Source organism: Arvicola amphibius, chromosome 6 (assembly GCF_903992535.2).
Source record: "Arvicola amphibius chromosome 6, mArvAmp1.2, whole genome shotgun sequence".
NCBI classification, from domain to species: domain Eukaryota; kingdom Metazoa; phylum Chordata; class Mammalia; order Rodentia; family Cricetidae; genus Arvicola; species Arvicola amphibius.
In genome coordinates this window covers 137,786,979-137,802,423 of record NC_052052.2, presented here as the reverse complement: position 1 = coordinate 137,802,423, position 15,445 = coordinate 137,786,979, and the positions used below count along the sequence as shown (strand labels likewise).

The 15,445-nt window shown below is 39.7% G+C and overlaps 1 protein-coding gene across 1 annotated transcript in view; it reads left to right on the top strand.

Moving 5' to 3' along the window:
* Positions 1 to 11,006, top strand: part of LOC119817122 — a gene marked incomplete at its 5' end in the record, with an annotated part of 282,482 nt that extends 271,476 nt beyond the window's left edge. The window contains 2 exons of the mRNA XM_038334317.2: positions 5,385 to 5,518; positions 10,634 to 11,006. Coding sequence (XP_038190245.2) covers positions 5,385 to 5,518; positions 10,634 to 11,006 — 507 coding nt within the window. The remainder of the gene's footprint in view (positions 1 to 5,384; positions 5,519 to 10,633) is intronic.
* Between the last annotated feature and the right edge of the window lie 4,439 nt (positions 11,007 to 15,445).

The following is a 15,445-nucleotide window of genomic DNA, read 5'->3' as shown; positions in this document are numbered from 1 at the left end:
TTAATGACAATACAAAATGTAAACAGCCTTCTTTAAAAAAATAAAATCCCAGTTCCTTTGCCTCGGTTAGTTTTACAAACATATCCTCTGAATTATATTTAGTATTACTTATGGTTCCCAAACACTGATATAAAATCATATAAGTTTATTTTATGTGCAAAATCACAGACGGTATGCCAGGTGACACTGAAAAGGAATGAAATAGTAACTGTGCCTGGTTTTCTGAAGCAATCTTGACACTAATGCTGAATTACAACACGGGAACATCCAGCAGTTTTACCTTTATGAGAAAAGGCTTTTTACATATTTAACATAATCACCAGGAAAATAAACTAGAATTATGTAGAAAGATATGTACAGTGTAACCAAGGGGCATTTATATTCCCCTGTAGAATACTTACAGTGATTTTATTGCCATTTTGTGTCATTTTCTAAAGGATTTAAATACAGCCAGTAAACAAACTAGCCTTTAGATTTAAAGCGACAGCCGCTCGTTCAGAAGCAATATTCGGATATTTAATCTTAAGAACCCTGAATATTTTCCAACCAAGGAGAGTGTACTTTTACAAAAATGAAAGGACTGCGTACCTTGGCTTCTAGTTTCCGCAGCTGTGCTGGTTGGCAGAACCACCGCTACTGCTGGCAACCACGGCTAACCCCAGAATGTGAGTAGCAAGCATGGACCCTTTGCTTAGTCACGTGAGGAAATGTCACACGAGTGATTTACTCTGCCAGAATGCAAGCCTTTTTCTAAAATGATGCTGGTCCCACTTGTAACTTAGAGAGTGCCACATTATTTTCAGTTCTGTTCCTGAGGTTGATGATTTCACCTAATTTGAATATGTTCCTTGCCCTCTCTGTGAACTACTGTGCTGCACATTGCTGCTGAACTCCATCTTCCAGAACCATCATTGCTTTACCTGGGCCTTCAGACATTGTTGTCTTCCTACACGCAGTGAACTGGGTTTGTAAAAACACGAGTCCTGTATTCAGTGGAACAAGGAACTTGAAATTTGTGTTCAGAATACCTTTTTATTTCTCGAGTCTTCCATCAAGCCTATGAATGGCCTCTGAAGTTTTACCAGTATCATTTATTTTGGCAGTTGAATGTAGTTCATTGTAAGTACTCTGCCATAAGTAATGTCAACTTTGTTTTTCCATTTCAAACTTGGGGATACATCTCTTACTCTAGCAAGCAATTAACTAACTAACTCTCTCCATGGTTCTGCACTAGTCAGCAATGCCTTAAGACACACAGACACTTCTTTCCACCAAGGACGACCAGTCCTGCTTTGAGCACATGACAGAAGGAAGCTTGGGTAGAGTGGACTGTCATCATGTCCCCATTGGACAATTCTGCATGTCCCCAAGGGCCCTGCCTTTTCCATAGACACTGTCTAATGGTGATAGGGAGGTATCTCTGATTGGATTTGATTAGTTCCCAATCATAAACATTAACTCCAGACTGGAGATCCCAAGTCAGGGTCCCTGAGGCCTTAGCCTCTGTCACATCATAGGGTGGAATGGGGTTTCCTCTTAAAAAGTTGATTGTGACAAATTGTGCTATTATTTTGTGGTTGTTACTTTTATGGATGAGTAGAATTTAGGGTTCAAGTCTCTGTTATTATCACTAGCAGCCAATATTACTTATAAAAGGTAAATCCTGGAAATAGAATTACTGGATCAAAGAATATGAAAATAAAATGCATACATGCGTATGTGTGTGATGTGTATCCATCTATATGCATGCTTACCCACCAGAAATATGAGCACACAAATAACCACAATTGCAGTGAAGAAAATAGCCACCCAGAACTTTGGTCTTTTTTTTTTTCTTTCACAACTGCAGAAACTATACTTTCTGTAACTCAATCAGATTGCACTGTTTGAAACACAAAGCATCATGGTATAACGGTCTACCACCCAACCTCCTTTGCCTTTGAAAGATAATACCTGATTTAATACAGCTTTTTTCCTATTTTTGAAAGTAATATCTTTAATATGTTTGTTTTCTAGAGACCTTTCTTCCTATTTGTCTACAGAATACAGAAAAGAATGCATATAACTATAGCATTTGTAGCTGGTTTTTTTTTGGGGGGGGGCAGGACAAGCATTTGAAATAAATAACTATAGAGATTGATACAAATTAAAAATAGCCCAAGATCTCTCCGTGATCACATTGCAGCTAATGGAAACAAAGCCTTGTCAGACTGAGTTAGTTCTGCAATGATGACAAAGTGTTTCTTTAGGTAGTTACATTTTTATTCTCTCTTCCTTAAACCTGGCAGCTAAAATTATGTGCATTAATTAGATGTATTTTACATGCACATCTATAGCACTTTAAATAAGTAGATCTGATACTTTTTCTGGCAACTGTAACAAGGGCAATCAGAGTGTTTGTAACTGTGGGAGCCAATTAGGAGGATGTGAGCAACTCAGAAGTCTACAGTTGTTGGTCAATGACCCTAAGTAGGAATTGTCCTGATAGGAGCTAGGATTCTTAAACCTCAATAAACAATACCCCTACTACCATGTCTTCCTAACCCAAGCATCTGTGTCTCCCTAGGAAATCATATAACTTTTTAAGGAGCCATCTCAACTCTTTCTTTCCTAGAATATAAATCAATGGTTGATGTCATTGTTTTAACTCTAAATCTCAATAGCGAATAGTGATTGCAGATGACAGGAAACTTAGGAAGAAGTGACCCTGTCATTTAGGAGCTCATAAGTCTGGTGATGACTGACTGCCATTCACTTCATTGTTTGTTTTTTTAATTTACTTATTTATTTTTATTATTAAAAATTTCTACCTCCTCCCCACCTCCCATTTCCCTCCCCCTTCACTTCATTGTTTGTAATGAATGAAAAAAACTTCCTAGCAGAATTAGCAGATGGCTCACTTAGAAATATTTTGAGGTATGTGGGGAAAGCTCCAGAAGTATAACTGTGGTTTATACTTTTAGACAGTCCAGATGAAATAAAAACAAAAAGAGAAGCAATCTCCACAACTGCTGTGGTATCTACAATGTTTCCCAGCACAATTCAGTGTTGAAATATCATTTGCAAAGGCAGGAATGCATGTAAAAGACAATAAACAAAAGAGACTGCTAACAAAATTTCCTAGGAAACTATGCTCCACACTTATGCTAAAAATTCTGCAAGGCTGATAGACTGCATCTAAAGATTTTATTCCTCATTTTTTTCTCTATCTGTCTCTCTCTGTATCTCTATGTCTCTGTCTCTCTGTCTCTCTCTCTCTCTGTCTCTTATAGAAACTTCACAAAACTGTTTTCTTGTCAGGACATGGCCTTTGATCCATATCTGTGTTACTCACAATCCTGACTCATATTTTATTTAAGAATAATCTGTCTTCACTGGGGAGGGCAGAGCTGTGGATGAAGGAGTTGCTGCACAAGAACAAAGACCAGAGTTTGAATTCTCAACACCCACATAAATGGCAATCTGCCTGTAGTCCCAGCATTTGGGATTTACAAATACAGCGGCTTCCTGGAGACAGCTGACTAGCTAGACTAGCCAACTCTGTAAGCTCCAGGGTTAATTGAGAGACCCTGATTCAATATATAAGAAAAGAGACCAGAGAAGACATCTGACATCAACTCTAGTCTCCACACATATGTGCCCTCACGCATGTGCACTTGTAACTTAAAGTTAACTGTCCTTTCCTCTCTTTGAAGTGAGAGCTGGATTTTGTAACACAGGATAATAACACAGATAGAAAGTGCAAGCAAAGGTGACTTTCAGGTGGCTATAAGAATCTTAGACTCAGCCGGGCGGTGGTGGCGCACGCCTTTAATCCCAGCACTCGGGAGGCAGAGGCAGGCGGATCTCTGTGAGTTCGAGACCAGCCTGGTCTACAAGAGCTAGTTCCAGGACAGGCTCCAAAGCCACAGAGAAACCCTGTCTCGAAAAACCAAAAAAAAAAAAAAAAAGAATCTTAGACTCTGAATGAGCAGGGCAAAAGAAAGAGATTACCTGGAATAGGAAAATTATGAAGCGAGCCAAGTATACAATCTATATATCCTTAATCATGAGGAATATTTGTTAACTCAATAAAAGTGGAGCTGCCGTGGCTGTTTGATAGGATGTCTGGATTTAGATGCTGAAGTCAAATCCCTTCTCTTTTTAACCTGTTCTGTCTGAAAAGGTTTTCTACATATGGTATGTCACCCCATCCTTTCTTCTTCCTAACAGTCACTTTCTCGGAAGTCAGGTTTCTCTTCCTAGTATTTCAACACTACCACCCCCTTTGCCTACCCTGGAAAGCAGCATTATGACTGGCTAGCTGCATGATTTATGAGCTTATTAAAGGATGGAAGAAATTATTCCCGAGAAAGAAAATGGTTCCTGCTACCAAAGAAGAGCTTGTCTGATAAGTGGGTGCCCTCTTTGCTATCCAGAGAAGTTAATTAATTTGCCAATTTTATCTGTAGAAGTGACTCCATTCCTTGCTGCTGTGGGGAAATACAAACCTTCGCATAATTCTTGAAAGTGCAAGATACATTCAAAGTATAAGGTGTGAATGAAGTCAGTGACATTGGTGATTATGGTAGTCCAGGAATAAACCCAAATTGCATAAATAGGAGTTCTGCTACAGTATCAGTCAGTCTGTGTCTGTGTGAGCTTCTCCAGGCACGAAACTTCCTTCCAACAGGAACATTAAATTCTGTTCCCTTGACAGAATTTGTCTTCTCTACATTTCACCAAGCAACTGATGATTTTTTAGAATTTTTTCTGATTTAGCTTCTCTGATGCTTATTCTCACTGTATAGCAAAGGTTCTCCTCCAGCTCCCATTCTCCTGGTCTTGAGCACTTGACTACAGGCATATGCCATAAGACCCGTGTTTAGAAAAGGCCAAAATAGGAACTTATTCTTGGTTTTATGTGTGTGTGCACGCATGTGTGTGCACCACAAGCATGAAGTACCCATGGATGCCAGAAGAAGTCATCAGATCTCCTGGATTGTAGTCACAGTTGTAAGCTACCCCACCATCATATGTGGGTGCTGGGAAGTGAACCTGGGTTCTCTGCAAGATCAAGTGTTCTTAACCTTTGAGCTAATCCTCTAGACCTTAAGACATGTTTCTGATATATATATATATATTGTCAGAAGATTAGAAAATTCACTCTCTTTATGTATTTTGCTTGCTTCAAGTTTATTCTGTATTCTTTGTAGGGTCATTATAAGGTGTAGTTAATGACTGGACTATGAAACCTAAATCATAAGCTTCTGGTTAGGACAACAGTACCCTGGCAAGGTTGTATAAATTAGAGTTTCCCTTCCTCTAGGGGATAGTTGAAGAAAAAGATAGCACCATTTGAGCATTTTATTGAAACGTTTGCTCATATTATCACCACTCTATAGGTGTTTGGTGATGTCAGTGCCTTGAAGTTTGTCCCCAGCAAAGTAATCATGGCTATTGAGGATCACATAAGGCAAATGGACACCGTGCAGAGAGAAACCTTGGCTACTGTTCAAAAGAAACGAGATGGCTCCATGTAAGTCAAAGGTATTTTTCTCTGTTGATTGAGCATCGGATCAACACTATCCGTGATGACACTCACCCAAGAGGGACCCCAAATATCGAGTTCTTCTTATCTCTACAATTTCCCAACAAGAGGATGAAGTTCAGCTTTCTCTTCCAATCCAGCACCTTATGTAAGAACAGGTCACGGATGTTGGTTGCTGACATAGATCAAGGCATTGGGCTTTGGACTTTGAAGAGAGATGGGACGGCACTGACAGTGTACTTGGGAAATGGGTTTTATTTTTCTTGTTTCCTCTTGTTAGTTTCTCATGTAGTGGGGATAAGGGAAGTGTCTACAGGATGATGATTAAGTGAGCCTAAAAAATTTCCTCTTCCTTTTATTATCTGAAAAATTTCACACTTTCTTTTTCCATGAAAGGAACTTTAAGTGGGGAAAGGAAAAGTTAAATATCAACAACAAATATTTCAAGCATAAGTGAGTAGGTTTGAAGAGTTTTTCTTTGTCTTCTAGGATAACAGCTATTTTGCTGGGTGACTTGGATTTGAGATTTTTGGATTTAGAATTTTTATATTTACTTCAACTCTCAAAATCAATCAGACAGCATCCTTGCTTTTTTAGCCCTTGTACAATTTATTTTCTTCCTCCTGTGTCCCTTTCTGGCCTTCTATTTCAATTGCAGGTTTGGACTGGGGTTTATTATCTGACCAGCTAACATAAGTTCATACCTCTGCCAATATATCTCAACCACGTAGAAGCTAGTAATCATTCTTGAAACTTCACAGAATAAATACATATTTCGTAATAATTTAAATGGTTGTATCTGTTCTTCATAAGTAAGTGGAGTCTTCTCGCAGATCCTTAAATGTCCCTGCCACTGACTTTCTCATTCTCCTTTGCTACTGCTGCTCTACCTCCTGGTGGCTCTGACTACCAGATACCCATGCCCACTGTCACAGCTGTGTATACAGACCACAAACTTTTGCTTTTCCCATTAGCACATGAGCTGCCTCAGACAGAGAACTTTTTCAAGTGTATCCATCTATTAGAGATTCGAACAGGGTGAGGGTGAAATAGTGACTCAATAGAGATTGGCTGTTTGAAAGAGGTGTGAGGGAGAGAGTATGGTGAGGTTTGAACCAGGTCTTTACTGTGTGCTCAGAAGGTGAGACAACCCCCTAAATAACCTTAGTATATTAAAACAAATTACATAATAAATGTGCATCTGAACAAAATGATATGGACAGGAAAACATTTATGTGCAAATAGATGCATATTTGCCTCTCCAGCTGTATTTCATTTAATTATTAAGTCAGTGATGATCAAGTTCAGCTGAAAAGATGCCATGGCATCTTTACACTGAGCACCCACTGAAGTAAGTGTGTTAATATGCTACTGGACTGACACTTTTGCTTGCTTGGTCTTTCTAAAACTTAAACCCACTGAGGGCATAAACCATTCTCTGCTCTATTTGTTTTTACATTGGGTTATTAGCAATGCGTCTTGGTGCATCAATTTGCAAACAGTTTGCTTTTTCTTCATGATCTATGAGACACTGATGTGAATGAATAGAAGATGTCAAGCAAACTATAGATAATTATTTTTCCTTTTTTTTTTCTTTCAGGAGATCATTGGCTCAACTGGAACAAGGAGTATAATTAAAGAGCACATTTTGGTCTCCTGAGTGGCACCCAGGGACTCACTATTTCTTACTCTGCCGCATCTCCGAATACATCATTGCAAGGAGTGACTTTTTTGATTTTCACGTGGTAGTTTGTAGAGCGTTTACTTCTGTTGTTTCTTTATATTTGCTTCCCTTGCCTACATGCATGTTACGGAGCAGTCAGGATTAGATAAAAGGTTCAGCATTTGTTTGATTTGTTTGGTTGTTTAAAGCGTTGTTGATGCTGAGCTTACATAGGTGTGTGGCAGGCAGATTCTTATTTTCTCTTTTTGTTAAAAAGAACCTTGCTGACGCTCATGTGCAGTGTGTCACCCACTACAGCAATAAAGGAAGAGTCTGGTATTGCCTCCGTCCCTGCTGTGTACTATATTTACATGGGTTTTTAAAGAATTGATTTAGTTTTTACTTTTTAGGGATGTTCATGATTGGCTTGATTCTCAAGGCAAACAGGGTGGGGGCAGGGCAGAGCCACTGTCTCCAAAAGCCTCCATCGTTTGCGGTCCTTTATACTTAATATTCTGTGTTTGCAGATGTGTTACAGAGCAGAGCTCTATCGTGGCAGGCACAGTGCCCCTAGGAAAGAGTACATGTTTATATACAGTTCAAAGGACTATTTCAAAATTAAAGATAGGTTTCTAGGGGACTATATATCTGTAAATTGAGTCATCAAGGTTTTTTTTCTTTAGCCCACTGAGGATAATTTATGATGCTAATAATTAATTTTTCAAGACTGTATTAGTAAAATTGTATCTATAAGCTATGCATATATTTTCTGTGGTTTCATTAGAATCTCTCTTTCTTAGCGCTACATGCTAGTTGACATGTTATTTAGTTTGATCTTTTTGTCACATTCCTCATGGTAAAACAATTAGAGACTGTACATGAGAAAATTCTTTTATTGGCTCACTTTTACTAGCCCGATATATTCTTGATGCTTGAGTAGACTATTTCGACCCTAGTTCCGAAAAAGAATGAAAATATAATTCAGAAGGAGTTAAAAATTTAATGCTAGCTGTAAATTTAAAAGTGAAAATTTTTATATGCCCTTTGTATTGAGTTCAGTAATGATAGATAGATTGCACAAAGTGTCCTTTTAGGAAGAGGATGAAAAATGAGTGGTTTTCTCCCTTCAGTTAAATACTGAACTAAGTGGTACACACAGCATTAAAATTAACTCACTTCATACTTCAGTGATCACAGTGTGAACACTTGCTATCAGAAGCTGTGTTTCCACTCTTTCTTGATCCTCAGTTTTATTAAATCAGTCAAGTGATAGAGCTTGGATAAAAAAGAAGAAATGACTTTGATGCCTCTCCGGCATTTCTGTTTTGTAGTGATACTTCGCTTGTGTTTGAACAAATAAAGCTTGTCTGAAGATCAGAGTGCAGAGCTAAGCCACTAGTTAGCCATAGAGGCCAGGCAGTGGTGGCACACATCTTTAATCCCAGCACTTGGGAGTCACTTGCCTTTAATCCCAGGAATAGAGAAGTAGAGACAGGAAGGAATATGGCTGGGCAGAGAGAGGAATATAGGTGGGAGGAGACAGGAGAGAGAGATGCAGTCTGAGGTTTTGCAGAGACAGCATTCATTCTGAGGATTTGTAGAGACAGCATCTCCCATTCGGTTTGAGGTAGAGGTAAGAGCTAGTGGCTGGCTGTTCTGCTTCTCTGAATTTCAGGCAAACTTTATTTGATAGATTATAAACAAAATATTACTACACTGTTTCATGAGTGTCTGTTCAAGATGCCTTCCAAATGTCATTTCCTATAACAGACAATAAAGGTTCTCCCACTTGGATGTTCTCTGCTGTAGATGCTTCTGCGAAGCATGGCCCATTCTGTGACATCGCTTCCAGCTGATTGGCTTACTTAACTTTAAGTACTTTTGGAGGTAGGAAATGTTCCAATGAGAACATTTACAAATTCCTTCCAATGGTCTGAAATGACATCAAGCATGCCTTGTGAGAACAGCTGACGCCACCACAGTGGAGATCTGTGGCAATGGGGAGACCATAACTCAGTAGCTACTGACTAAGTGACATGAAGCAGGCTCATTTTTGGTTTGCTTAATCTAAATTCTTCACCTTTGAGATAGTACGGTTCACACTAATTTCCCTTTCTGTGACAAACATGGGGTCGGTATAGGGGAGGACAGGTGCACACAGTGTTGAAGAAGGTGGCACTGGCTACTGACATACAGCGAGCCAAATACTTTATTAGAAAGGTGAAAATTATCTTGTTACAAATGCCCTTGATCTTACATAATAAAGTCACAGTTAGCCTATTTGTCTTTTATTTTGCTTTATGAAAATAAATCTTTGTACATTGATCAGTAAAAACTTTGACCATATTCTATATTGCCAAATGATATCAGGATTACTAATTGTTTAACTTTAATAGATGGTTGCAGAGCTTATCTATGTTATCTTAACATGACATCTTAAATTGGTAATCATTTCTCCTGCCACTAAGAAAGATTTTCTGGCAACATGGGAGAAAGGGTGATGACAGAATTGAGCACATCAGGAAGATGAATATTGGACCTAGTTATGCATCTAAAGGGTCATTGCACACTCTTTTCCTACTTTTTAGTATCTTTATAACTTTTATGCTAATCTGAAGGGTTTATCTAATTATTCTTTATCGACAAAAAATTGGGAGTCAGATATTTGGTTAAGCACCTGAATGAGCAGAGAAGCCACCAATGACCTCCTATCTCTTCTGTTCCTCCACCCAAAAATGCCGAGATCTTTTCTCCATCCCACCTTACAGCTTCCTGTCTCTTATCTGTTCTCAGTCCTCCAAAACTTCGATTGTCAGTTTTGGTTAGCTAATGGCTAGCTTTGTCCTCTGACTCCAAGTAAGTTTTATGGACAGAATATGATAAAATTATCACACAACACCAATCAATTAAGCAGTCACTAGAAAGAAGACATGACACAAGAAAAATATAATTAACAGTCATTAAAGTCATATATTCAGTTCTTAAATAGCAATGTGAGAAACTCTATGATCTATAGTATGAAAAGAACATGTGGGACATGTGTAACATGATTCCTGTTATAAAACAATGTATTTTCTATAGAAAGAATCCAAAAATTGCACATAAACATTATGACTGGCTGCTAGGTATTGACATGATATGGTTTTGAATTTTATTGTCTACCAAATACTATCCCTTATTTTCTATATTCTTCAGGATTAGCTCATGATGCTTTTTAAAACTTTTTTATTGATTATTTTTGTCTTTTACATCATGCATCTTGATCCGATTCATTTTTTCATCCCTGTGTATCTGCAGCCTCCCCCCAATAAAATTTAAGAAAGAAAAACAAAAAGCAAAAGGCAAAAAAAAAAAAAAAAAAAAAAACAGGTGGGGAAAAATCTCATCCTGAAAGCTGCAGTGTGACACAGTGAGTCACACCATAATCATTTTGTCCATAGATCTTTACTTGCAATGTTCATTGCAAAGAGTCATTGGTCTGGTTTGAGGCCTAGGCCCTCATTGGAACTTCTCTTGCCCTGTGTTTTGGAAATCCTGCAGCTTTGGGTCTGTAAGATGGGTCCCTTTATGTGCTCCAGCAGATCACAGATGGGGTGCACATACCCCTGGATCTGGGCCTGGGTAGTAGCAGGGTTGGTCAGCTTGCCAGCTCTCCATGGTCCTCACCACCAGGGTGAGCTCTCCTGCACTGCCTTGGCAAGTTCAGCTTTTGCATTGATGAGCAAGGGGCGAGGCCAGCTCTCCTGCTTTCCTGTCCTCAGGGTCAGATCTCCAACACCTACACCCTCAGAGCCAGCTCTACTGTGTGGCTGAGGTGCGGTATAGGGGTCGCTCTCCAGAGTGCTGCAGCCAACGAGGGAGAGGGCTAGCTCCCCACTCTTACGACCTCAAAATCAATTCTCCCACATGCCTTAGGCATTGATGGTGGGTGAGATGGGGGGACATCTCTCTCCTACCCAGGCTGCCACATATCAGGTGAGTTGGGTAATGGAGACAGTTCTTCCATGCTCACAGTATCAGGACTGGCTCGCCCACACACCCCTCCACTGGGGTGGGCTCTATTGTGCTGCCCAGGCAAGGTACAGGGCCTGCACTCCTTAGCGCTGCAGCTGGTAGTGGGCAGGGGCAGCTCTCACATCTGCCTCAGGTGTTGATGGGTGCTGGGGGGGGGTTGGGTGGGGAGGAGTCATGATGCTTTTATAATAACCATTAAAACAAATGTTTCATGCCTGAAAGCCACTGAAGAAATATGAGAGAAATCTCAAATGCTAGCTCCTATAAAATAAATAGTTGTATTGGACTTTTGAACACTATCTGTCGAAGAGGGATACTCAAAGTGTTGTTGTAGACCGTTTTAGAGAAAAAAATTCCATGAACTAGAAGTAGAAGCCGACAAGCAGATAAGCCCTATAAACAGCAACGCAATAAGGGTCTGAAAAGGAAGTCAGAAGGTGGGAAGATTCACCCGAATGGAAAACACAACCGTAAAGGCAACTGAGATAGTCAAGACTTTAGAGGGCAAAATGGCTACTGGAAAAAATAAATAAAATAATAATTGAATCATGTCATTTCTAAGTGTTCCCCCCTTACTGTTTTCAATGCCTTTCCTCCACAGCCCAGTCCTCCACCCTCTATCGATCTGTTTCCCTTCCCTCCTCCTGGCCCGTTTGTGTTCTTCTCGTCCTGATTTCTGTCTGTGCTGGCCCCACTGCCATCCCTGCCTGCTCATGTGGCTCCCGTTTCTCTCGCCACTCACTTCCTCTTATCACTTGGAGAAACCGCAGCCCCGCTTGAGCCACCTGGGCCTAATTTGTGCCCGCTCCCACGCAATTAGAAGCAGCTGTAGAAAAATGGACGTTGGCATGAATTTGACTTGAAAATCCCAACTGTAGTTCGCGGGGGACCTTCGGGGCTTTCAGGTGGTCACATTTTGTCTCATTTCATCCACCCTGCGAGGACACTGGGATTGTATCATATTTGATTGTCTCTTCCCAAGCCTGCAATATTTTTCTTCAGCTTTACATATCACTAATGAATGGGCTTTCTACGTCCCTTGGGGTTATTGCTGTGACTAATGCCTGTCACCTGTCTACTTACATCCTACATCTGCAGCCAGGCATGCTGCTGTGTAGAGAAAGGCATGTTTTGTTGTTTGTGCACCAGGGTGTGGCAGAGGGCTCAACGCAGGTGATCTTTGGGTCTAGTTTTTGAGGATGAAGCAAGAAGATACTCACCAGCTACCAGTGACTAGTCTAGACTCCGGAACTTTGAGAAATAAATTATTGTTTTTTACAAATTACCAGTCGAGGGTTACCTCTGATAGCAAAAGACATGTGTAAAGGATATGACTTGAATTTAAGCCTCCTTCCCTAATACTGATTAAAAATTTCAGATACAATTATTAAATGTCTATTGGACATTATTGTCCACTTGAATAAGCATCTGAATTAAAACATGGTCCCCCACAGTCAGCAAGACAAAATGGCAGCCTACAGAATGGAAAAAGATCTTCACCAACCTCACATCGGACAGAGGGCTTATCTCCAAAATATAAAAAGAACTCAAAGCCGGGCGGTGGTGGCGCACGCCTTTAATCCCAGCACTCGGGAGGCAGAGGCAGGCGGATCTCTGTGAGTTCGAGACCAGCCTGGTCTACAAGAGCTAGTTCCAAGACAGGCTCCAAAGCCACAGAGAAACCCTGTCTCGAAAAACCAAAAAAAAAAAAAAAAAAAAAAAAAAAAAAAAAAAAAAAAAAAAGAACTCAAGTAGTTGGTCATCAAAAGAATCCAATAAAAGATGGAGTACAGACCTAAAGAGAGAACTCTCAACAGAGGAATCTAAAATGGCTGAAAGACACTTAAGGAAATGCTCATCATCAGAGAAATACAAATCAAAACAACTCTGAGATTCCATCTTATATCTGTAAGAATGGCCAAGATCAAAAACACTAATGGCAACTTATGCTGGAATGGATATGGGATAAAGGGAATACTCTTCCATTGCTGGTAGGAGTGCAGACTGGTACAGCCCCTTCGGATATCGGTATGGCGATTTCTCAGAAAATTAGAAAACAACCTTCCTCAAGACCCAGCAGTACCATTTTAGGTATATTCCCAAAGGATGCTTAATTGTACCACATGAACATGTGCTCAGCTACATTCACAGCAGCATTGTTTGTCATAATCCGAACCTGGAAACAACCTAAATATTTCTCAACTGAAGAATGGATAAGGGAAATGTGGTACATTTACGTAATTGAGTACTACACAACAGAAAAGAAAATAATGACATCTTGAAATTTGCTGACAAATGGATGGATCTAGAAAACATCACATTGAGTGAGGAAACTTAGACCCAAAATGACAAACATCATATGTACTCACTCACAAGTGGCTTTTAGACACAATGCAAAGAAGAGCCAGCCTACAATTCACAGTATCAGAGAAACTAGACAACAAAGAGGACCCTAAGAGAGCTATACACAGATCTAATCTCCATGGGAAGTAGGAAAAGACAAGAGCTACTGAGTAAATTGGGATCATGGGACCATTGGAGAGGGTAGTGGGGGAGAAGAGATGAAGGGAGGGGAATGGGGAAAAATATATAGCTCAATAAAAACAAGTAAAAAAAAATAAAATAAAACACAGTCCCCTTCCTTCCTTTTCTCATATTAAGTTGCCTCATTCAGCCTTGATATGAGGGTTTATGCTTAGTCTTACTGATTCATGTTATGACATGTTTTGTTGACATCCCTGGAATTCCTGTTCTTTTCAGAAGGGAAAGAAAGAAGCACTGGATCTGGAGAAGAGGAGGGTGATGATGGGAGCTGGAAGGAGTGGAAAGAAGGGTGGCTGTGGTTGGCATGTATTGTATGAAAGAAGAATAAATAAAAGGGAAAAATTAAACATGGTAACCCTGACATATCATTTTCCTCTCTAAATTTCTTTCTACACATTTTTGTGCAACTCAGTTGATGGATGATCAATTTTCTATTTGCTCAAGTCAAAAGTTTGAGCATCATTCTATATCAGCCTGGATAGACTAGATAGCAGTGTAGTGACAAGCACTACCCAAACTTGAGTGCCTTACAGTAGCAAAGGTTCTGCCATGTTGCCTCCTCTCCAAAGAGGAAGCATTGGTCGATGTCAAGTCATCCTCCTGGACCCAGACTAAAGAATACATTAGATGGAGAATTAAACTGACCCTTAAACTTCTACTTGCATATCATACAAATCAGTTTTAAATATTTATTAGCATATAAGAAACATATATTGCAATGTCTCTCATTATGACCATTTGTTACATGTACATCATGTATTTCATTCATGTTACTCCATTATCCTCTCCTGTCTCAGATTTATATTAATCTAATATCTTTTCAGACAGGTTGCCGGACTCCAACTTCAACTGTGTAGGAAAGTTTGACCAGGCCTCCCTCCTCCAAGAAAATGAAAGCAGCAGTGAACTCCTAATGACTGTAAGTGTTGAGTATATGAGTTGGTCACTGTGCCTGTCAGTTTTCTGTTACTATAACAAACACCTGAGCTGGCCAACTTAAAAAGAGAGAAGGTCTGTGTTGGCTTAGACCTAGTTATTAATGTTTCTTCCACGGTCTGTGGGCCTTGTTACTTTCGGGTCCATGACCCTTATTTTAATAAATTAATCAGCCTACACTGTATTAGATACTATAGAATTTTTTGAACAAAATTTGTTTAGTTGATTCTTTGCCATCTTTCCCCCAATTCCTCTGAACAATTTTTTATTAGCCTACCCCAGCCTCCTTCAACTTTACTCGGGCTCCTTCGACCCACTCTGGCCTCTTTCTTGTTTTTGTGCTCCATGACCTATTGCTTCTCTTTCTTTAACACCTCCTTCTCCTGTTTAGTGGTCTCTATACTCGTTTTATATCCTATATACACAGTCACTTCTTATACACAGACATTGTAAGTTAGGATGCACACATGAGGAAGGGAACATGTGACTTCCTTTCTTTCTGCGTCTCAGTTCCCTCATTTACAATAATACTTGCCAGAGCCACCAGTTTTCCCCAAAATTTCACTCCTCTTTAGAGTTGCATAACATCCCATGTGTATACATACCATATCTTCATTGTTTTTTCTCGTGTTTCTGGACAACTTGGTGGTTCAGTTTTTTGGCCACTGTGAACAAGATACATCAGTAAACACAGATAAGCAAGTACCTCTGTGTTATCACAGCAATAACAAGCAAATTAGAACCTCTTCCTTGGAGCC